The sequence below is a fragment of the Equus asinus genome, chromosome 6, assembly GCF_041296235.1.
Source record: "Equus asinus isolate D_3611 breed Donkey chromosome 6, EquAss-T2T_v2, whole genome shotgun sequence".
Lineage (NCBI taxonomy): Eukaryota > Metazoa > Chordata > Mammalia > Perissodactyla > Equidae > Equus > Equus asinus.
The window spans coordinates 57,185,771-57,210,154 of record NC_091795.1 but is presented as its reverse complement, the minus strand read 5'-3'; the positions used below and the strand labels follow the sequence as shown (position 1 = coordinate 57,210,154).

Here is a 24,384-nt window from a genome sequence, read left to right as displayed (position 1 = left end):
GCACTGCAGGTCAACTCGTCCCGCTGCTCAGTCCTGCTGCCTTCACTCCTCCAGGGTTGTTCCCAAAGCCTCCTGCAGGCAAATCTCTGCCTCAGAGGCAGTGTCCTGGGAGACCTGACCTAAGACAGTAGGGCAATTCAAGTAAGCTAAATCCTCCCCTTTTATGGGAGGAAGTCCGCAGATAATATCTAAAAGTGAATAAGATCGATATATAAAGGTGTAAGCATGTCATCTGGAGTTACACAGACAGCCATGTGAAGAACTAAAAATAGAAATGGTGAAAAAACGTCGTCTTTGTTGAGTGACTAGGGATTGGTTAGGTGAGACTTGCGTTTCCTCTCAAGATTTTCTCAACCACCTGATATAATATACGCAAATAGTACTTTAATTCAAATCCAATTTGAACATAAAAAAAGACCCTTCGAAACAATTAATTATGGAGAAGTAGTGGAGGGAGGTAGCGAAATAATAATGTTCGTGTTCAGAGGATATGATCTAGCATTCAGACTCGGTCTCTGTGTCTGGTTAATCCCATGTGGGTCAGGCCCTTAGTTTTCTCATCTGACAGGAGGGAATAATAATGATGTTAAAATAAAAACCACTCAAAATTATTGTGAGATATAAATAAAATAATGATAGTGAAAACGCTGATTGAAGCTATAAAGAGCCGCATTATGTGGGGGAATGAAGTACCTGTTAGAGACACCAGCGGTGTACAAGAGAACACAAAAGAGCAGTTACTTCTGGCTGTGGATGAAAAGACCTCGTGAAAGCTGATCTCTTGAAGTTTGCCTGAACAAAGGAAGATTTCGGTGAGCAGAGAAGGAGGAGTGAGGAGGAGGGAGACTTCATTTTATTTTTTAAAGTAATCTTTTTCAGTTCTTTTTATTCAAAGTAAAAGGTGGACATAGTTTGTTTTTTGAGGAAGATTAGCCCTGAGCTAACATCTGCTGCCAATCGTCCTCTTTCGCTGAGGAAGACTGGCCCTGAGCTGTCATCTGTGCCCATCTGCCTCTGCTTTATACGTGGTACGCCTGCCACAGCATGGCTTTTTGCCAAGTGGTGCCATGTCTGCACCCGGGATCGGAACCAGCGAACCCCGGGACCCCGAAACGGAAGGTGCGCACTTAACTGCTGGCCACAGGCCAGCCCCAGTGGACATAGTTAAAAAGCAACAATTCACCTCCTTCAAGTCTTTGTTCAAATGTCAAATTTTTCAATGAGCCCTTCCCTGACCGCGTTATTTAGAACTGCAACCTTGGCCCCGCTCCTGATCCCTGCTTTGTTCTTTCCTCGTACCACTTATCCACTTCTAACGTATTAAAACTTATTTATTGTATCTGTGGATTATTGTCTCTTTCCCCTGACTGGAATACGAATTCCACTAGAACAGGATTTTAGATCTGTTCTGTTCCTATCCCAAAAGTGACTAAACAGTGCCTCACACATTGTAGGGACTCAATAAATATTCACCAAGTAAATGAAAAATATAAAGCAGTCTTGCCAGCACTATTGCTCCCCAAACCCCATCCACTCCTCAGAGGCGCCTGCTTTTTAAAAAATAAATAAAACCAAAACAAAACAGTACATTATTCTGGAAATTTCCAAACATACGTAAAAGCAGAGAGAATGATACAGTGAACCCCATGAACCCAGCTTCCACAATGATTGGCATCTGGCCAGTCTTGTTTCTCTCGTCCCCTATATTTTGGGGGTAGGAAGGGTTGGCACTGGAGTATTTTAAAAGTAAATCCCAAACATCATGTTATTCTACCTAGAAATATTTCACTATGCCTCTACAAAAAATATTTTAAAATCTAACTTCCATGCCATTATTATACCTAACAAAATTAACAATTGCTTATATCGTCACCTTATAGCCAGTTCAGAATCAAATTTTCCTGATTGTTTCAAAATTGTTCTAATAAGGATCCCAAATGAGCTCTCCATATTGCATTTGATTGTTTTGTCTCCTAAGTGTCGTTTATTCTGTAACTCAATTTTTCCCCCATGCCATTGATTTGTTAGAGAAACTAGGTCAGTTGTCTGGTGGATTGTCCCATATTCTGGGTTTGACTGATTGCTTCCTCATGGTGTCCTTTTAACGTGTTCTCCAGAGGTAACTACTTTCACCAGTTTCTGTCTTTAGTTCTTTTTGTGATTACCTTGATATCTCTAAATGCATTTTCTTGATTGGATATCATGATGGGTAAGAGTTTAGCTCACTAGCCCTGCCTCCCTCCTCCCAACACAATTTTGTCGCTAATCTCTGCTTCCTCCTTCAGTCACCTCTGATTTCAGACAATATGCTTGAACCTCTGTCTGCCGTGCCATCAACCAAGAGAGCGTGTCTTGTCGAGGACACGAGTGCTCCGATGGCCCCCTTCACCTGCTCTTCTTCCCTTTGACTCCCCAACCTCTGTCAGCTGAAAATTTAGTTCTAAGTTTTCCACACGGATAATGTATTCTTTTCTGTAATCAGAATTTAGTCTTCCGTGGTTTATCTATGAGTTTATTCTAAAATTGTAAGAAATAAAAATGAACATTTATGTTATTATGGCTTTTCAGATTTAGTTCACTAGAGAGCCAAAAAATACCCTTTGGTCTCCTCTTTATGGGGTCAATGTTAGAACCCCTGTGCTAGTCAGAGAAGAATGTCTCTAGTGTTACATTAAAATGGATTCTCTCAGGGCTGGCCCAGTGGCGCAGCGGTTAAGTTCACATGTTCTGCTTCTGCGGCCTGAGACTTGCTGCTTTGGATCCCGGGTGTGGACGTGGCACCACTTGGCACACTGTGCTGTGGTAGGCGTCCTACATATGAAATAGAGGAAGATGGGCATGGATGTTAGCTCGGGGCCAGTCTTCCTCAAAAAAAGAAAGTAGATTCTCATTTTTTATGCTCCACCAATTGTACAAAATCATGCCACATTTTAACCTGATTTATATTTGGTCTATGCCAGGAATGATATTTGAAACTATGGTTTGAATTGACCATTCTATCATCAGCCTATTCATAAGGGACTATTTTTTGAACAACGAGAGAGGAAAGTACCTAGTATTTAAAAAAAATAAAAAATAGCCCCCTATGAATGGGAAATAAGGCTGAAACAGTCAGCTCAAACCACACAATGTAAAGTCTTGAATACCAGGCCAAAAAGTCTGGAATCTGGGTCCTAGGAGGCTCTTTAGGGTTTTTAAAAAGCACAAGGTACTTGGGTTAAGACTTCTTGGAGTAAATCTTCCAAAGAGGGTGACATACCTGGGCAAGAAACTCCACAATTTAGTGCTTGTGGGGAGTACCACTGGTTGCCCCAACACTGCTTACCACGTCAGAGAGCTATGCAGTCAGATGGCCCCACAGGGGCCCGAAGGAACCCACAAATGGCTCCAAGAGAGAGCCAGCATTTGAACCCCTGGAGCTCATCCCTTGACCTTGGTAAGAAGCTCTGATCAACATCACCGTTCTCTAAGAATGCATATGAATCATCATTTATTTAACTTTATTTATTTATTTATTTTTGAGGAAGATTAGCCCTGCGCTAACATCTGCCAATCCTCCTCTTTTTGCTGAGGAAGCCTGGCCCTGAGCTAACATCTGTGCTCATCTTCTTCTATTTTATATGTGGGATGCCTACCACAGCATGGCGTGCCAAGCGGTGCCATGTCTGCACCTGGGATCTGAACCATAGAACCCTGGGCCACGGAAGCGGAATGTGTGCACTTAACCAGTGTGCCACCAGGCCAGCCCCTATTTAACTTTTTTTAAACTGATGGATGTGTGAGTAGATTCCAATTCCAATTTTTACTATGACAAACAACTTCACAGTGACTATTGTTTTATTTTTATCTCTGTATCCTTGTCCAATTTTTTTTGTTTGGGAGAAATTTATCACAGCAGAACTCCTATGTAAAGCACACGTAAACTTTTTTTCTTTCTTTCTTTTTGTATTAATAGATTTTCCTTTTTTTTTTAAAGATTGGCACCTGAACTAACAACTGTTGCCAAATTTCTTATTTTATTTTTTCTGCTTTTTCTCCCCAAATCCCCCCAGTACATAGTTGTATATTTCAGTTATGGGTCCTTCTAGTTGTGGCATGTGGGATGCCGCTTCAGTATGGCCTGCTGAGTGGTGCCAGGTCTGTGCCCAGGATCCGAACCAGCAAAACCCTGGGCCACAGAAGCGGAGTGCGTGAACTTAACCACTCAGCCACGGGGCCAGCCCCAATACACTTTCTTTCTTTTTTTTTTTTTTAAAGATTTTATTTTTTTCCTTTTTCTCCCCAAATCCCCCGGGTACACAGTTGTATATTCTTCGTTGTGGGTCCTTCTAGTTGTGGCATGTGGGATGCTGCCTCAGCTGGTTTGATGAGCAGTGCCATGTCCGCGACCAGGATTCGAACCAACGAAACACTGGGCCACCTGCAGCGGAGCATGTGATCTTAACCACTTGGCCACGGGGCCAGCCCCCACTTTATTTCTTAGAGCAGTTTTAGGTCAACAAAAAAACTGAGCAAAAAGTATAAAGAGCTCCCATATAAACCCCCACTCCCACACAGTTGCCCCTATTATTAACATCTTACATTAGTGTGGTACATTTGTGCTTATAATAGATGAATGAATATTGATACATTACTATTAACTAAAGTCCATAGTTTACATCAGGTTTCACTCTTTGTATTGTACAGATCTATGGGTTTCGACAAACTTACGTCATGTATTCACCGTACAGTATCATACAGAATAGTTCCACTGACCTAAAAATCCCTTGTGTTCTATCTATTCATCCCTTTCTCCCTCCTTCAAGTATGTGTAATTTTTAAGGCTTTTGGGGTCTGTAGTTAAATTACTCTAAAAATGTTTGTGCCCATTGAGCAGTATGTGAGTCCCTATTTTGGCACATCATCAATAATACTGGGTATCATTATTTTTGATTTTAGAGAAATTGATATCTCATTTATACTAGAACAAATACAAATAAGATATCATTGTGTTAGGACTCTTTGTTACAATGACAGAGATTTACACAAGCCAGCTTAAGCAAAATATGGGATTTATTGCCTCGTTCATCTGGATCCTGGCCTCAGGGTTTACTTGATTCAGGAACCCAACTGATGTTAGAGAGTGTGCTGTCCTCATTCCTCTTCTATTGCAGACAGGCTTTTGCAAAGGAGGGAGATATAGTTACAGGTGGCTGTAAGCTTATATCATTTCAGCCCAGGAGGTCTAGGGGAAAGAGAAATCTTTGCTCTCTTTGATTTAATCCTACATTACTCAGGGCTCATTTGCTTGCCTTGAAGGAAACCCAATTTAAGTTGATTTAAGCAAAACATTCGAATATATTGGCTCATATAATTGAAAAGTCTAGGAAAGAGTGGTGCTTTTAGGAACAGCTAGATCCAGGAGCTCAAACATTGTCATCAGGACTTCTTATCCTCTTTGTTTCTCTTTTTCTTTCTTTTTTTTTTTGAGGAAGATTAGCCCTGAGCTAACTACTGCCAATCTTCCTCTTTTTGCTGAGGAAGATTGGCCCTGAGCTAACATCCATGCCCATCTTCCTTTACTTTATACGTAGGATGCCTACCACAGCATGGCTTTTGCCAAGTGGTGCCATGTCTGTACCCAGATCCGAACCAGTGAACCCCGGGCTGCTGAGAAGCAGAATGTGCGAACTTAACTGCTGCGCCACCGGGCGGGTCTCTATCTTCTTTGTTGTCTTCATCCTTAGGCAAGCTTTCTCTGCCTGTTGGCAAATTGGTTCCTGGCAACTCCAGACTAAAATGACTCAGAAATCTCATGAGTCTCAAAGGGAGTACCTAATTTCTGATGACGGTTCCAGCAAAGATTCGAAGGAAGACTTTGGTTGGCCTAGTTTGGATATGAGGCAGGGGGATTAGATAATCTGATTAGTTAGGATTAGGTCATGTGCCACCCAGCACAAGGGTTGGGGAAGGTATTAGATCCACCAAACCACAAGGTGTGATAGGGGAGGAAGAGGGTTTGTGAAAGAGAAAAAGGGAGAGTGCATACTGTGCCAAAAAAACCCAAAACACATCTATTACAAGTATCATCAGCCCTCCCAGAACCATATAGTTGGAATTTGGGAGAAAGATGTTTCATATCAAAAGAAGGGGAAAGGAATAGTGCATGGATAAAAGCAGCAAATGCCCACCAAATCATTGTTTTAATCTACCTTCACTAATAAACATTAATTCATATATTTCTTGGCCATTTGTTTTTCTATGAGTTACCTGTCCATTTTGCTATTAGGGCAATACTTTCATCTTATTGATTTGCAAGATATTGATGTTAACCCTTTTCAATTATATATGCTGTGAATATTTTTTTCCAGTTCATCATTAGTTTCTTAATTCTGTTATGTACCTACTTACACAAGAATACAAATTTAAATTGCATATAGATTTATGCAGTGGTTATTTTGCTTTTATTCATCCTAATTCTGGCACTAAAGAGTTCTATGACCTACTCTGATTTAGCTTCTGTGGCCTAGTTTCCTTATCTGCAATGGGCAATAACTCTTCTTTATATACCTATAACATTGTTATGACTATCAAATAACATTAATTTATTTCAAAGAGTAGACCTCAAGATAGTAGATACGAAATGTTGGAGAGTAATACTCTGAGTCAATGCTGCCAGAGGATATTTAACGGTATTCCATAGGAAGTACCACAGTGATCCATTTACAGCTTGAAGTTACTCTTCTTGCCAAATAGAGCAGAATAAACCCCTCCTCCCTTGCCCTAACCATGCAGGGCATGCAGCAGGCAGAGGAAATGCTTGCAGCTACAGAGAACACAGATGCCAGAGCTTGCAGGTTAAAGAGAGCGCTTCAAGGCTCCAGGGCTAAATGGACCAAAGCCAGCCCGGGTTGATCGAGAAAGCAGGCAGCCAGTATTTTCCTGGGTGTAACTGCAGGCACATTGGTAATAAAGACTTGGTACTTAAAATGAACTTTAAGCAGTTCCAAACGTATAGATTGAGAACTCTCTGCAAGTAGAATTAGGATTCTGATACGAGATGTATCCTCATGCAGTCCGCTGTGGGACAAGATCAGAAGAGTCTCAGAGAACAGAATCAAGATGCGATGAGGAAAGACACTATTCCTTTGATTACAATGACCAAGAGTTTTCATAAATTCCTTCACAAGAAAGAACTGGAAATTATTACCAGAGCCCCCCACTATGTTCCTTTGATAGTTTATCACATATATTTATTTTTAAATTAATGTGTAGTAAAATGTATATACCACAAAAGGGTGAGCTTAGTCATGCTCCACAAGTCCTTTTGTCATCTTTGTAAAGAACTTTTCCATATATTGTCTGAAGTGGTTAGGTTCTGCCAGATTATTAGATGCAAGATTCTGGGACCTGAATGGCAAATCAGATAAATAGTTCAGTTCTCCTTGCAGACCACTGTTTAGGCTTATTTTAGTTTGGGTATGCTGCACTTTATAAAAACCATTTTGAAAAGGAGAAAGCATTATATAAAATTCATCACAATCCCTTATATCAGTGGCTCACAGCCCTGGCTAAACATTAGAACCACCTGAGGGGTTTTTAAGAAAATGCTGATGTCTGGCCCAACTCCATATTAATTAAATTAAAATCTCTGGAGGTAGGAAAAATGTTCCCCAAGTGATTATAAGGTGCAGCTAGATAAAAAGGGCTGCCAGGGCATTGTATAAAAAGGGAGATCTAAAGTCAGGTCTTAGAGAATATTGGCAAACACGACGTAATGTGCCAAGCTCAGGCATGGTGCATCATTCAAGGATTCCCTTCCAAATCCACAAAATTTGGGGCATATTAACTAGTTGTTTCTGGAATAATTTTGTTATTATTCAGATTTTTAAAATGTTATTTAAAAAAACTATTCAGATATTTTGCAAGTGTTGAAGTGATCTAAACTGGTAATGAGGGTGAAGAGAGGGCATTTTGTAAACGGGGGGAATTCATATGGAATTGGATATCTCCAATGAAGATTTTAAACGTTTTTTTTTTTTCTTTCCCCCCAAAGTTTGGCTGTGTTAAATTTATAACAACGCTCCTTTGCCGCTCCCTCTCTCTTGTACTTAATTGGCAAAACCCCAACTCTGGACATATTTCTCCATGCCTGCAGCTGTATGCCTAAGTGTCTAAGTTTTGATTTCCCCTAGAAGCAGACATTGAAACAAGGATTTGTGTAAGGAGTCTACATGGGAAGTATAAATACACTGTAGAGAAACGGAGAGGTAATAAAGGACGGGACACGTCCAGTAGAGAATGTACTGTTAAGCCACTCCACAAGTAGTTTCTATGAGGAGACTCTGGGAAACAGCACAAAACACATACCTCAGAATTGTCCTACGTTGGCTTTTATACATCATTTCCTGGGAACCATTATTTGAAGTGCTTTGGGCCTGTTGTGAGTCCAAGCAGTCTGGCTTTTGACAATTCTGGAATAAAGAATTCTTAAGCACAGGGCTGGAGGTTCTGACTTAGAAGTGGGTTAAAGCACATTGAAAGTCCAGGGGAGAGGACAGCGTTGCTGGGGGAAAAAAAATCACACAACTTTGCAGATTGGTGTCCATATAGACTCATGATTTTCAACCTCAACACTGAATGTAGCTGGTGTGTTTTCCCACAATGTTTTTCTTGTAAACTCATGCTCCCAATGTTTAAAAAATCCATGTCTGATACCTGCAATACCTGCATTACTTGTGGGTCTGTTTCTATTGCGTGTTTTTCTTCTGCTCTTCTGCCTTTCAGTCCTATTTCCTGGCATGCCTGATGTTATTTTTAACTCCAGAAAAATGAAATGGCTGATGTTATTTTCCTCTAAAAATTGAACTTTCTTTTTGTCAGCAGTTAGAGTGGGGCCAGATCACATAGATGCTACCAGGGATTGAGATCATCTTAGGCTGTTACGGGCTGTGTGAAAGTTGATCTATTTCCATTTGCCCTTATTCCTAGAGTGTCTTGAGGAGAGCCAATAGAAGGCTGGGGAGTTTATCAGTGCCCTTCGTCCTTGGTGGGCCCTGAACTAGAACTTTGCTCTACCCAGTAGCATGAAATTGCCCAAAGCTCTGCTTATCATTTTACCAGATGATTTCTGCCTGGTTTCTTGCCTTCTCATCATTGCACAGCTTAAGATCTGGTAAATGTCAGGGCAAAAGCCACATCAAATGTGGGGCTCACTTCTCAAGTCCTGGCTGCGTATGTTTTCCTGAGCTTCAATTTTTGTTCGCCTGAATCCAGGGACTGCTGAGAGCTCTGCTCTGCCACGTCTCCTACAAGTTAGCAGTAGGTTTTGTGGATTTTATTTTCTCCTTGAGGGGTTAGGCAAGGTCATCAGTTGAGAGAATAAACGACAAAAAAGGAGGTGAGTTGAGGTGATTGAAGAGTAATGAAGTAATCTTCAGAGAGGTGAAAGAAGACTTCCGCTTCAGATTGGCTTGTATCGGATCAATCACCAGCTGAGGACAACTTTCAAAACTGATTAAAAAAATGAAACAGAATAAAACTCCAGATATTTGAAGGCATTGGAAAGGAACTAAAGCATCCAGGACAGTTTATGCTGTTTTTCTGCACCTCAGAGAGTCTTCTGACTTGTGACATGGGGCTTAGAGCCTGAGCACCCCTCACTGGCTTCCCACTAGTCTTGGAATAGAGACCAGACTCCTTACGATGGCCTACGTAAGCTGGCATGTGTAGTTTCTCCTTGCCTAGACTGACAGCCGTATTTAATTCCACCTTCTCCCTTTTAATAGTGCTTCAGCCACACTGGCCTTCTGTCAATGCCTCCTACTTAGGAAGCTCAGGTTTTCTCCATGCTGTCTCCTCTGCCTGGATTAAGTTCTCCCACCCTTCTTCCTGGCTCATTCCTATACTTCCTTCAGAAGCTTCAGAGACCTTCCATGACAATCTATGCCCTACCCCAGCCCTGTCTCTAAATTAGACACTACTTCTCTCCAGCACCTACACATAGCACACAGTAAGCACTCAGTACATATTCACGGAACAAGTGAATGGAAGACTGCTTAAAGCTGGCATGGCATAGTTGAAAGAACCCTGAGTTTTACCTCAGAAGGCCAGATTCTAGGTGGAGTTCTATTCCTGGGTGATCTTAGGCAATCCGTTAGATGTTCTGAGGCTATTTCCTTGTCTCTACAATAAAAATAGTACCTGCCCTACTTAGTTCACAGGGTTGGTGTAAATATCAAACGGGAGCTGGAATGTATATAAAAGTATCTTAATAATTGTAAAATGCTACTGGAAATGTAAGTTGGTGCACCATTCACTAACTCAAAAGGAAATCACGTATATTCAATTAGCAAAATATGTTTTAAGTGCTGAATTATTATTTTACTGCATCCATTATCAACTTTTTAAAGCAAGAGTTTATAAATGGTAGTGAAAAGTATATAATTCTAGAGGAAATGTTTCCATTTTGCAAAAAGATAATCACCTTTTTGCCCAGATAATCACCATCTTATTTACATAACAAGATATCTCTGAAACACCTGATCTTTACAGAAGGCTAATTTTTTTTTTTTTCGCAGGGAAAGATTCGCCCTGAGCTAACATCTGTTGTGAATCTTCCTCTTTTTTTCTTTTCATCTCCCCAAAGCCCCAGTGCATGGTTGTATATCCTAGTTGTAAGTCCTTCTAGCTCTTCTGTGTGAGCTGCTGGCACAGCATGGCAACTGACAGACGGGTGGTTTAGTTCCAAGACCAGGAAGTGGAACTGGGCTGCCAAAGCAGTGAATGTTGAACTTCAACCACTAGGCCATCAGGGCTGGCTCTACAGAAGGCTAATTTTAAAGGATGCAGTAGATGAGTATACTGGAAACCATAACACCTAGTATATTGTAGAAGTTCAACCAACATGTGCTGAAGGAATTTTCTTGTACGTTTTGCTTTTCCTATGACATCCATATCTCATAGTAATTCATGGTCAAGATACTTTCACATTTGAGTGAACTGTTGAGTGAAGAGCCTTAACAACGCTTAAACTGCTTATCATTTAAGGGTTAGCATGCACCTAATCTAAAAGTGTTTTAGAATGTGGCACTGAAATGAGAGAGAACTCGGGTGGTACTGACATTCCTGAAAGACTGGACTAGCAATCATATCTACCCGAACTGCTTCGCCTTGGATGGTTGGTAGGTGGCAGCAACAGACCAGAAATGATAGTTCGTTTAAACAATCAGGGCATTAGAAGGGTTCTTTTTAATGTTATAATGTCTTTATTTTTATTTTTTCAAAATAAAACAGTACAGTTGCAAAGCAAGTAGACAATAAAAATAAATAAGCAGGATGTAATTAATTTGCAGAGTATAAATTACCTAATCCTTTATGCTATACTCTAATCTCTCAACAGCAATTTATTTTTCAAAACTCTAGGCTTAGTTTTGTTACCATTCTTGGCTTATTTTTTCTTACAATCTTTATTTCTTCTCTTTGTGAGCTCTGGCAATTCTAATGCTTCTTTATTGAGAGGAGGGGGATGGCATATTTGAACTTTCATTCTGCTTAAACTTTGATCTATTCCTATGGTGAAGATTCTGCCTCCGGGCATTGCATTGGTCAAGGTTCAGTTACAGAAAAAATAATCCATTCTAGACAATTTAAACAGAAACGGATTTAACCTTGGGTATTAAATGGCTTATGGAGTTGTTGGGAGGGCTAATGAAAGAGTCTCTAGGTCAGTGGTTCTCAACCTTAGCTTTGTATCCCAAGCATCTGGGTTGCTTTTAAGAACATGGATTCTGGAATCCATTGGAGACTATTGAATCAAAACCTTTGGGCATGCATATGTGGATAACGAATAGTCTCATGTGCAGCCAGGCTTGAGAGCCACTTCGAGGCTGAGGTTTCAGGATCGACTCTCATTGCAGAACTGGGCCACCAAGGGAGTTACTGATTCTTTTAAAATCAGGAAACTATGTGCTGAACTGGGAAGCTGGGGCTTTATAACCTTGTCTCCTCTGCCACCATCAGGAAGTTGCCATGTTCTGGGAACTGCCACATCCAGGAAGCTGCCATTCCAGAACCCGCCATACTTGCTAGGATCTTAACTAGTAATATTGATGTCCTGCACTCTGCCTCTTGATGCTCCAGAAGCTACAGTCACGGAGACCTCAGTTAACAATGCTACAGAAAAACGAGCTCCTCCATGATTGTGCTTATCTCAGAACCAGCAGCAGATGGCCTCCACCTCACTCGTGCCCTCGCTCCACATCTAGCCTGGTACGTCTGATGGTGGATCCTCTCTTACATAAGGAACCCTAAAGGCAAGAATGGCTGCGGTATGTAGCTTTAAATTTCCAGCTCTACAGAACAGGAAAGTAAGTGAGAAAGAGATTGGAATGGATGTTGTACACCAATCCAGTGATCCACCCAAGCCATCACGAACAGATTTGTTTTAGAGACAGAACCTTTGATGTCACACTAGCTCAGATCTGAGGGTTAAATGTGATTCATACCTTTCAGGGAATAAGCATGAGTGTGTGTGTGTGTGTGTGTGTGCACTAAGGAGGAATCAGAAGACTTTTCCTCAGATAGGCTCTGTGCTTCCATAGGAAAAGCAGACCCGAGACTAGCTGAAGTCTGTGCTTGGAGGTATTAGGAAGGGAAGGGTCTGTGTTGCCTACTTTGTTCTGAGTGTCTGTCCCTTCCTCCCCCTCCCTATCTTGGTGCTATAGCTCAGAGCCTGGCGTGCTTTGTTCAAAGCCTGGCTTTGCCATTTGTTGCCTCTGTGATATGTCCAAGCAGGATTATCTGTGATTAGTCCCCTCTTCATCTAATCTTAACTTGATCCGTCCCTTTCTCAAGACCTACAGATGCATATTTCATGTTTTATAAAGCACTCAGTGCTAAGCATAATGATATTTTTCCATCCTGTTTCCTCACTTCTAGACATATTCTTATGCATTTTATGTTCTTTCTTCTAGAAATGAACTGTTTCTGTAACACATTCTTTTCACTAATTGAGGTATTATTACATTTTATCTCTTTGTGCTTCTTTAAACCAGTTGAGATCTGCTTTAGTGCTTTGAAAGTCAACCGTTCAGTCCTATCTTAGCCTGAGCTAAAGTTTACTAAAAATTTAAATCATGTGCCCATATACTGAAAGAGTTTAACAAGATTTTTTAAACTAATAATGGTGTTCATGCACTACAGTGAGAAATTATTTTGAAATGTTATTATGAAAATATATAATAGGATATTAAAATGCTTTTGAAAAATAAACTTATTTTAGAACAGTTTTAGATTTATAAAATTATAATGAAGACAGTACAAAGAGTTCTCCTATACCCTACACCCAGTTTCCCTTATTGTTAATGTCCTACATTAGTGTGGTACATGTGTCACAGTTAATGAATTAACATTGATACCTTACTATCAACTGAAGTCCGTACTTTACTCAGATTTCCTCAGTTTTCACCTAAAGTCCTTTTTCTGTTCCAGAATCCCATCCAGAATACACATTACATTTAGTCATTGTGTCTCCTTCAGCTCCTCTTGGTGGTTTCTCAGGCTTTCTTTGTTTTTCATGACCTTGATGGTTTTGAGGATTATTGGTCACATATTTGTAGAATGAAAATGGATTCTTTTAAATTTTATTTTAAACCTTTACATAAAAATTTTAAACATACACAAAATTAGAGAATAGTATAATGAATCCCCATGTACCCAGGACACAGCTTCAATAACTATCACTAATTTACTAAGTTTATTCTATCTAAACTGTCTGACTCCCAACCCCCAAAGATTTTAAAGCAAATCCCAAATATTTCATCTATATATGCTTCAGTTTATACCTCTAACAGGTAAGTCATTAAAAAAAAACACACTCACAATGTCATGATCACGCGTAACAAAGTTAAAGATAATTCTGTAATATTTAATAGTTGACCTGTGTTCAAATTTCCCCAAGGGTCCCAGAAATGTCTTGTTGAATTTATGTATTCAAATCAGGATCCAAACGAGGTTTATATATTGAAATTTTGTTTATTTGAAAAATGGGACTTTTGTCTCAGTATTAGCTGGGACCGGAGACTGAAAAGAAAACAACAGTTACACCTACACTTCAAGGTGAGGCGCTATACTACCTATGTGGTGCAAAAGGGCTGTTAAAACCGGTTTTAAGATCCTTAGCCCCACACTCATCTCAGGCTTGAGAGGATTTCTTTGAGGAAAGATTTGGGAGAGCAGTGGCTTCTCCCTCTTCTGCCCTCTCCTGCCATGGGAGAGAGAAATGGGGGTGGGGAGGCTGGGGGTGGTTTGCCCTTCACCACATGCCCAGAGAGGGTCTTTAAAAGAGCCACTTTGAGAGCTTGGCATTTAGTCCCTGGAGCTAGAAGGGACTGGTATTTGACCCATACCTGAGGAAAGTAAAGGGGAAAGGCTGAATAAAACACCTGCCAAGCAGAGCAAAAGCAGGTGGTTGAATTTAGAGCAAACTGCACTTCTATCAGTGGGAGGGCACAGATATGAGTCCCCACAATCAGATCTGCTCCAGTGGTCATTTTAAAAGGGATCCCACCCACGCAGTCTTCTTGCTGGGGGCTAGTCTCTCTCAGCAGAAAGAGGTTGGAGGTGTAGCATTCAGTATGGAAGCTGTGATGGGGGTGTGAGTGCACAGCCAAAGTACAGGCATTGGCTATAAAGGGAGCAAAAGCCGGGAATTCCTGGTGGGGAAAAGCTCTGAGTCCCCCCAGAAAGGATCCTGAAAAACAACTAATCAGCTGTGAATGTCTACCAATCCTGACAGCCCAACCTGGACTCCAAAAGTACCTATTCCTTCCAATTCTCACCTGCGAAGGGGGAAACTAAGGCAAGGGGAGGGATCAACCATGCCCCCTCCCCGCCAGCCTACGTAGTACCAAGCTGGGACAGGAAGCAGCTGTAATTTAAGTGCACTTCTGAATTTTGAATATCAAATTGAACTGAGATAAAGAAAAATGATTTCAAACCTGGCACAGAATTTCCTTCTGGGGAGAAATATGCTTTCCTGATAAAATGCTTAAGCAATTTTCAGATAAATTGTAATGAGATGAAAGCCTCTTCTGGGAAGCCAGCTACTTCCTCAGCTAACAGACTGGTGTCTAACGATTGTGAATCAAGTTTAGCAACAATTATCTAACCATTGCTTTACCTATAAAGTATTCCTTCCACGAAGGAATCATTAAATTGGTTTGTTTAGGCCTCTTCAATTGTGGCAGTTGACAATCTGTATTCTGTTAAGTCCTGCTCTTTCAACACAATGATTACAAAAATATTTCAGGGGTAGAGATATGTTGACGGATAAGGTAATTTTGGTTGTCCCTGAAATCAATTATACCTGATATCAAATTTCTGAGAAATCACTCTCAATTGATCTTTTGTGGTGATAAATTAGAGATTTATAGGTGGTACTTTGTCAATTCCAATGTCATTTGGACACAGAGACTGTATTGTCTGCCCCTCTTTCACAGGTTCTGGGGCCTGGTCATTTTTTATGCCCGTATCATATAGGCAGGGTTTTCCTTTTCCATGTATTACCTTAAACATGATCCTACGTCACACACAAATTGTTTTAAAGGGTTCAAGGCATGATTTGACTAGGTTTTAATTTCAACCAGCAGTAACAGAAAGCCTAGTCATTCCAAAGCTATTGCTTAGGTTACAAAATGAAAAATGTTCATCTAATCTAATCATGTATTGTATGTGAAGAGCCTGCTTGCATTTGTTTGCATCAGAAGCCAAATAATCATACACTCATACAGTGGTGGCAGTGCTATATTTAAACTGGTACAGCCCTTTGAAAAACGATTTGGCGGCATGTATCAATGACAATGCACGCTTACACCCTTTGATTTGGTATTCTAACTTCTATCCTAAGTAATTTAAAAATATGGGATGGAAGCCACACATATGAATATTTCCTTCACAATATTTTTTATGATAGAGAAAAATTAGAACCCGAGTTTGTAATAACAGGGAATTAGGAGGTAAATTTAGTTATATCCACTTCAAAGAACATCATGACATTACTAAACTATTCATTGGAAAGACTATCACGTGGAAAAAGAGAATAAAAGTTGAATTTATACCATGATTTTTACTTACAAAATGTATACATATAAGTGAATACACAAAAATGATAAAGTTTATGTTAAGGTTACAAATGATTTTTTTCATTCTACTTTCAAAAATTTCTCTAATTATGCATAGATCTTTCTGTTATTTAAAATTAGTTTAATATTAGCAACATCTGCTTAAAATTTCTAAAGTCTTAGAATCACATATTATTGGCAATCCATGCTGAAACGGTACATAAAAATTTCCGTTTGCTAATGTTCTTCTGCAGACAGTAAAGTTTTTAGCTAAGCAACTGTCAATTGTTGCTGTAGCACCTCTAAAATTACAATAAAGCTACATAATAATTGGCAAAGGCACTCTTGGGTAAATGTAGAGAAAAGTCAAAGATTGATTAAGAATAGGATGGGGCTGGCCTGGTGGCGCAGTGGTTAAGAGCACACGTTCTGCTTTGGTGGCCCGGGGTCCACTGGTTCAGATCCCAGGTGTGGACATGGCACCACTTGGCAAGCCATGCTATGGTAGGTGTCCAACATATAAAGTGGAGGAAGATAGGCATGGATGTTAGCTCAGGGCCAGTCTTCCTCAGCAAAAAGAGGAGGATTGGTGGCAGATGTCAGCTCAGGGCTAATCTTCCTCAAAAATAAATAAATAAATTAATTAATTTAAAAATTAAAAAAAAGAAAAGGAAAATAGCTTTCCCAGTCAGCAACAGGCCCTCAACCCAGTTCGAGACTTTACTTTTTGGAAGGCACAGTACTACTCAGGAAGACACTAAATAATTAGGATGAAATTATTTACTTGCACAGGCAGCTGAACAGGATAAGGGAAGATTTGGGAATAGGAAGAGGTAGTCCGGATAAAGTAGATCCAAGAGCAAAGATTTTTTTAAAAAAACGTCAGGGTATGTTCAGAGAGCACAATGATCCAAAGTGTCCTAAGTTACCTATAAACTATAGTATGGGAATAGCAGTGGAGGCTGAAGACCTTTGGTTTTACTCCGAATGCAGTGTAGAGACTCTGAAGATATGCCGTGAAAAGAATGACATAAGATCTATGTTGTTTCCAGAGTCTTCATGGAATGAACTGGAAGGGAAATGAAGATATAAGTTGTGAGGTCTCTGCTATCAACCAAGATCTTCATTACATAAAATTATCTGGATTAGCATTTCCAGAATACAGTTTACTTTAAATGACTTAACCACACTCTAACCAAGTTTTAGATGATTTTTGGTGTTCCCTAATAGAATTGGCACACAATATTGAATCAGATTGGAGAGGATTATTTTAACTCTGTGGCCAGATGCAGAGAAAGATGTAAAGGTACTGAAGCCAACAAACATGTTGAGAAATGCAAATTCTCACAAGTAAAAAGATTTGGAATTCTAGAAGGCAGCAGATTATCAATAGCTGTATCCAGATTCTTGTGGGTTGCTTTAAATTAAGATTTCATAATAGCTCCCCAGGAAGTAAAATCCTCTAAGTATAACCTTTCGGCAACTGGGATGTTGCTGAACAATGATCAAGACTCTAAGAAAGCTGTATGATTGACCAGCAGCCAAGATGACTATGGTTTGTTTCCACTAGCATAAGAGGTTAGACTTTTAAAGTTTCTTGCCCCCCAAAATATCACAATCCATTTAGAATATGGATTTAGACCCAAAGCCTTTCTTACTCAGTAGAAGAGATGAAGAGGATGCGGGCATCACCTTCAGAATTAGCACAAAATCCCCAGATAGGTTGGCAGTCGCCTAAACATTTAATAGAAACTAACTCACCAACCAAATACCCTCAACCAGCAAGCTGGCAGGTCTTTCATTTCAAAGACAATCATTTTGGGGTACCAAACTACTGACATCTGGGCACAGCATCCGGCTTTTATTTATAGACACTGAGAAACGACCACCAGGGTTCATCAATCGCAAGAAGCGCTGGCGGCGCCTCCCTCGCAAGGAAGCCGGTCGGGTTCGCCCAGAAGGAGGCGGAGGGGACGGAGGCCTCGGGCACCGGGCCGCGCGGCCTCTTCCCGCCAGGCGTCCCCAGCTGCCCTAGCTCCCGGGCCCCGCCATCTCATTTGCCGCCTTCCGACGCGTGACTCCGGCGCGCTCGCGTCCCGGGCCGGTGACAGGCGCGGGGTGCGCCCAGCGGCTCCATGTGCCCCCTCCCTCTCGCGGCCGCCGCAGTCGCCGGGCCCCGAAGCCAGCTCCGGCTCCTCGGCAGAGGGCTCGCCGCCGCCATGTCTACAGCCAGGCCCCTCAAATCCGTGGACTACGAGGTGTTCGGGAGAGTGCAGGGTAGGGGACGCCCCCCTACAGTGGGTGCTCAAAGAGCTCTTAGGGGAGGAAGGGAGAGGCTGCGAGAAGCGCTCCCCATCTTGGGAGGCCACTTCCCCGTGTTGGCCGGGACTTCCGCTGGGCCATGACTCAGCAGCCGCGGGGGAAGGGGGCGCAGCGCGCCTGCGCCGGAGAGCTGGGGTTGGCGGGGGAGGAGAGCGGAGGACGCAGGGGACAAGGGCAGAGGGGAGGGAGGCGGGAGGAGAGGCCGAGGAGAGGGAGACAGGAGGGACGGAGATGGAGAGAACGAAGCTGGCTAGGAAAGAAGAGAGGCCCTTGAGCTAGTGGTCCACGTCACATGCCACTCAAACTGCTGGGCTTGACTCGAGTTCCAGGAAGGACGCCTAGATGATATCTGAGGCTGCACTTTGTCGGAGATTATACTTTTTTTTTTTTCTGTGTAGCACTTAAGAGAATTACTAAATTGTTATGTAATTTTTATTTCACCGTAAGTTTAAATAGTTCTAAAGGATGTAATGTCTGGCTTATTGTAACTATCCTTATTTCTAAATTAAAATGTTGAGTCACTCTGAAATTTATCCAGTGGACTATAAATAGGGTAGTGATTTAATATTGACCATCATTCACTTAAAATGAAGCCTTTTAACAGTGGGAAATTTTACCTCGTACATTTTCCTTTTTTGAATTTGATTTCTATTCCCCTTCTCAGAATTCTGTGTGTGTGAGAGGAAGATTGGCCCTGAGCTAACATCTGTGCCAATCTTTCTCTATTTTATGTGGGACGCTGCCACAGAGTGGCTTGACAGAGAGATGCTAGGTCTGCACCCAGGATGCGAACCTGCAAACCATGGGCTGCGGAAGTGAGCAAACTTAACCGCTAGCCAGCAGGCTGCCCCTCTCCTCAGAATTTTATCCCATACTTGAGAGTTTTATTGATCACCCTCTCAAACTTTTCTGCAATATGTATTTATAATATGTGTATATACATACACATATAAATATATTTTCTTAATTTCCTTTGGCTAAAAGCTCTATTAATTTTTTTTTCTTCTGGCTTGAGTTACTATTGTGATTATTAGAGCACAGTTGATGAAAATAATACAAATACATTTAAAAGTATGATAAATATTATTAAATATAAAAAGTGAATTTGTATTGGAAGTTTATTTCTTAAGGAGAAAGCTGGGGGTATTTATGGAACCTTGATTAAAGGAAAGGTTGAATTATCCTGTTGTTTTGGTACTCTAGAGGTTTTTACACTGTGGGGAGATGTACCAGGGTAAGGTTAGGGGTGAGTGAGAGTATGCCTTTTGTAAAGAGATGGGCCTTTTTTTCAAAGGGTGATTGTGAAAAGGGGTGTAGGAAGGAGAACCTCAGCAGACCACAGGTGCCTTCTCAGACAGGTCAGTTTTAGGGAAGAATACATATGGAAGTTGAAGGTCTGGAAACTGATTCCCTTAAAGTTATCCGAGGCTTTGTACCCTTTAGAAAGTCTTGGGTATACCCAAGGCATGGTACTCTGGATTGAAAACTGCCACAATAAGTCATTGAAACACATTACCTAAAGTATGAAAATGATGGCAAAGATCACCTAGCAAAATATTTGGTCTATTGGACAGAGATGGCAGTAGTTAAGGAATGTGTGTGTGTGTACGCACATGTGTGACGTTTACTGAGGGTGTCCTGTATGCTTAGCATCTTACTATTATTTGCCTAATTCTCATCACAATTTTGTGAGATATATGTCTTATTCTTATTTTAGTAGTGAGAAAACAAGGTAGAGAGAGGTTCAGTGACTTGGACAAGCCCTTATCGACATATAGGATTTGACCCTGCATCTCTCTAACTCTGAAACCTGCACTTTTCTATTATACAATGTTTTTTGTTAATTCATAATGTATTTCTATTGATTTTAACTATATAATTGCACTTTTGTGCATATGATGGTCAAATGGTATATGAAGATTGATTTTGGACAACAGTGCAATTATAGAAAAGAGAAATGTACTATACATAAACAGTGGGGTTTAAAAACATCAGCTTTAGGGCAATAACTCCTATAGTTTGCATTTTGTTAAATGGCAAAGAGTACATGCATACTATTGACTTATTAAGATAGAGTATGTGGGACAAATTCACAGTCACATATTTGCACATATATACACTGACATTTGCTGAGAACTCAGGATGTGCCAAGCTCGGTACTCAATATTTTACACGCGTTGTCTTATTTAATCCTCAACCCTGTGACCTCAGCCATTTTCCTCCCTTAACAGATGGAGAAACAGGCATAGAGAAGTAACTTTCCCAGGTTACACAGAGAGTTAAGTGGTGGCACTGGGATTTGAACCTTGACAGTCTGATACGAGAGCCTATGCTCTTAATCACAATAACCTATTGATTCTCCTCTCAGTACTCTTTCCACCTTTATTTTTCTTTCCTTCTAACCTGTGCACTGAACACATATACAGTGATGCAGAACATTTGGACCCAGCCGTTTGGACCATTCCAGATGACCCTGAGGATGTTTTTGTGATCCTTTTCACTCCAAGGAAGTTTGATCTGGTCAATAAGCAGTTGGCACACTCACAAACTACAGCCTCTGACTCTCTGTCTGTTGCTTGATGTGCCATATTTCTGTATATATAGTGTATATGCCATATACAGTGCCATATTTCTGTATATCAGTATGTGCCTCACAAAACTGCTCACAATTTTCTTGTGGATTACCTAAGGCTAATAAACCATTAGCCTTTTATTGGAGTCATAATGATTATGGAGAAATTGACAATAATAAAAAATAAAAATTCTAATTTTAGGGGCCGGCCCTGTGGCCAAGTGGTTAAGCTCGTGCACTCCACTTCGGCAGTCCAGGGTTTCGCCAGTTCTGATCCTGGGTACAGACATGGTGCCATTCATCAGGCCATGCTGAGGTGGCATCCCACATGCCACAACCAGAAAGACCCACAACTAAAAATATACAACTATGTACTGGGGTGCTTTGGGGAGAAAAAGGAAAAATAAAATCTTAAGAAAAAGAACATTTTTAATTTTAATATAAAATGAGCAATAATGTTTCTATAAATGTTTAATTACAGTTACATCTGGAATAATATAATCTGAAAATTTGAAAGGGAAATGGACTGAGCCGTGTAGAGGTTCTCTACCAGTTCTCAGGTGAATACTAACGACACTCGTAGAAATGGATTGTGGCAGTCTGTTGGTTTACCTATGCTTTAGAAATTTAACAGTTTGTTTTGACAGTATTAGCTCAGATTTGGAATAGGAATAGCTTATTGGACTACAGCAATAAATAGCAATTGTCTTTAAGATTGCTTAAAATGAAAATTGGGATGAATTATTAAATAGCTTTGTCAGACACCACGTGATTTAGGTGGACACATTTTTCCTTATGTAGACAGGTAATGGAAAAGCTATATTTTAGAGGGTGAAAATTTTAGTGTGTTGAAGGCAAGAAACGTAAATACGGTTAACTCTGATTCCCTCTCTCATCTTTGTTCCTGTAGCATTTCATTTACAGTTCTGTTCTACTTGTTTTTGCTTCTCTTTAATCCATTCTGCTGTCAACTACAGTTATTTATGTACACTTATGTGTGTCTCTCACTAAACAATAAGGATAGCATTTTGAAGGTCAAGCTGGTGGCTTGTTTCTATATCCTCTACAGATTATGCTTCTGGTGGGGACTTCAAAAGTGTCTTGAATTAAATTGAAGTGCTTAGGGATAGTTGGCTTGGAGAAGAAACAGTAGTGTGATGGCTGTTTTGACTCTTTGAAAGATGCCATGGTGTGTGGCTCCAGGGGACAGACCCTGGACTAATGGTGAAAGATTAAAGTGAGGCAGAATTTTATTGCATATAAAGAAACCCTTTCTAACAATTAAAGATGTTGAAAATCATTAAGGCTTGTAAGGTAGTGACTGGGTGACTTCTTGCATTCAAAATTGACACATGCTGTCAGATCCCAGGATGAATAGGTACATTATGATATGAAAATGTGGTTCTGCATGAAAGGATGCTGACATTTAAAATTCATCATATGGTTTCTTTAAATATCAGTGTTTCTTTGTAGATTTTAAAGTACGACTTGCTTTGCAAATATTCACCGCAGAGTTTCTCACTGACACGTCTTTCCACAAAATGAGGTGCAGTGGCCGCTGATGGAGCCTTGACTGAGAAGCATATTGTGCTTGAGTCTTTCGTAACTGAAGGCGCTGCTGTCTGTCCCAGTTTCCAGAGCAGTGTGTCTCTAAAAAACCTGCATGTGTCATATCAGCTTCCCTTCTCTTTAGCAAGTGAGGTGGAAGCAGTGTGGGGAGGCCATGAAAGCCCGTAGAAGCACTTCTCCAATACAAGCCCTGTCCTGGGAGTGCTCTGTTTCAGCCAGTGCTGATAAACTGCAGGAGATGTCTCCACATTCACTTTTTCTTTCTCTATGGCCCTCCCTCTGTTGCACAGTATGCTTCAAACTAGGGATCAGGACTCAGAAAGAGTCTGAGAAAATTCTAAGTGGATTATGGGGCTTTCAGCGGTTAATTCCTGCATGGTTTACTGCTTCCCAAAATTAATGGGCTGGAGGTCCTGACACCTCTTGATGCACCTTCCTTCTAAGGCTTTAAAATAAGGATTTTGGTTGAGGGGCCCAATAAATAGCACCCTTCCTCATTATGTGAGTTATTGACAAGTAAGACAAAATAAAGCAGCGTTTTGGGGATGTGGTGTATATCTTCAAGCAAGTGGACTTTATAATAATCTGTACTGCAGAATTAAACACACCCACCCGGGCACAGGCAGGGCTGTACTAGGGCAGGCTCCCTGATGGGCAGAGCAGAAGGTATGATCCCTGTGGGTAACTCGCTCCCAGGAGAAGGATGGAGAGGAAGCACCTGGGCTATGCGCTTTCTCCTTCCCATCTTACCTGTTAGATAAGTCAGCATGTCCCTGAGGGGGAGTCAGGGACAGGGTAGAGAGTGGCCAGGAGTGTCACCCTGATGAATATTCCTCCTCACTGAAGGGAACTAGCATGAGGGTGAAGAAGCCTTCTTCTCCGGAAATAAGTTGTACTATCTAGAGGGAGCTCAGCTATCTAGCTCTGGTGGCAGTATTTCAAGATGCTCTTCCCTGCCGAGTTTTCTGGTATGGAGTGATAGGAAAAGTCAGGGAGGTTGTATGGTGAGCAAAATTGAAGAATGACTGCCCTTCTTCTACAGAGAAGGAAGTAGGAAGAACTACATCACGGTCCTGTTTTATGCTCTCCTTTTTTTGGGTGACATTTAAAAAAATTGAGATATAATTAACATGACATTAAATCTACCCTTTTAAAGCATTCAAAGCATACGAAATATACAGTGGTTTTTAGTATGTTCACAATATTTTGCAACCATCACTGCTGTCTACAGGCATACCTCAGACATGTGGCAGGGTCGGTTCCAGACCACTGCAATAAAGTAACTCACGTGAATTTTTTGGTTGTCCAGTGCATATTAAAGTTATGTTTACACTGTACTGTAGTCTGCTAAGTGTGCAGTAGCATTATGTCTAAAAGGATAGTGTACATACCTTAATTAAAAATACTTTATTGCTAAAAAATGCTAACTATCATCTGAGTCTTCAGTGAGTCATAATCAAAGGAGGGTCTTGCCTTGATGTTGAGGCTGCTGGCTGATCAGGGTTCCTGAAGGTCAGAGTGGCTGTGGCAATTTCTTAAAATAAGGCAACAATGAAGTTTGCTGCATTGATTGACTTAGTTTCATGAACAATTTCTCTGTAGCATGTGATGCTATTTGATGATATTTTACCCACAGTAGAAATTCTTTCCAAATTGGAGTCAGTCCTCTCAAGCTCTGCTTCTGCTTTATCAACTAAGTTTATGTAATGTTCTAAATCCTTTGTTGTAATTTCAACAATCTTTACAGCATCTTCTCTGGGAGTTGATTCCATCTCAACAAACCACTTTCTTTGCTCGTCTATGAGAAGTAACTCCTCATTC

General features: G+C 40.8%; 1 protein-coding gene across 3 annotated transcripts in view; it reads left to right on the top strand.

The window, feature by feature from the left end:
* Window positions 1-18,066: 18,066 nt before the first annotated feature.
* Window positions 18,067-24,384, top strand: part of ACYP2 (acylphosphatase 2) — a 153,099-nt gene continuing 146,781 nt past the window's right edge. Inside the window, exon 1 of one of the 3 annotated variants that reach the window (XM_070512101.1) lies at window positions 18,067-18,377. In XM_070512101.1, the coding sequence (XP_070368202.1) occupies window positions 18,236-18,377 (142 nt within the window). In that variant the 5' untranslated portion in view covers window positions 18,067-18,235. The remainder of the gene's footprint in view (window positions 18,378-24,384) is intronic. The other 2 variants (XM_070512102.1, XM_014842993.3) reach the window with 2 other exon arrangements.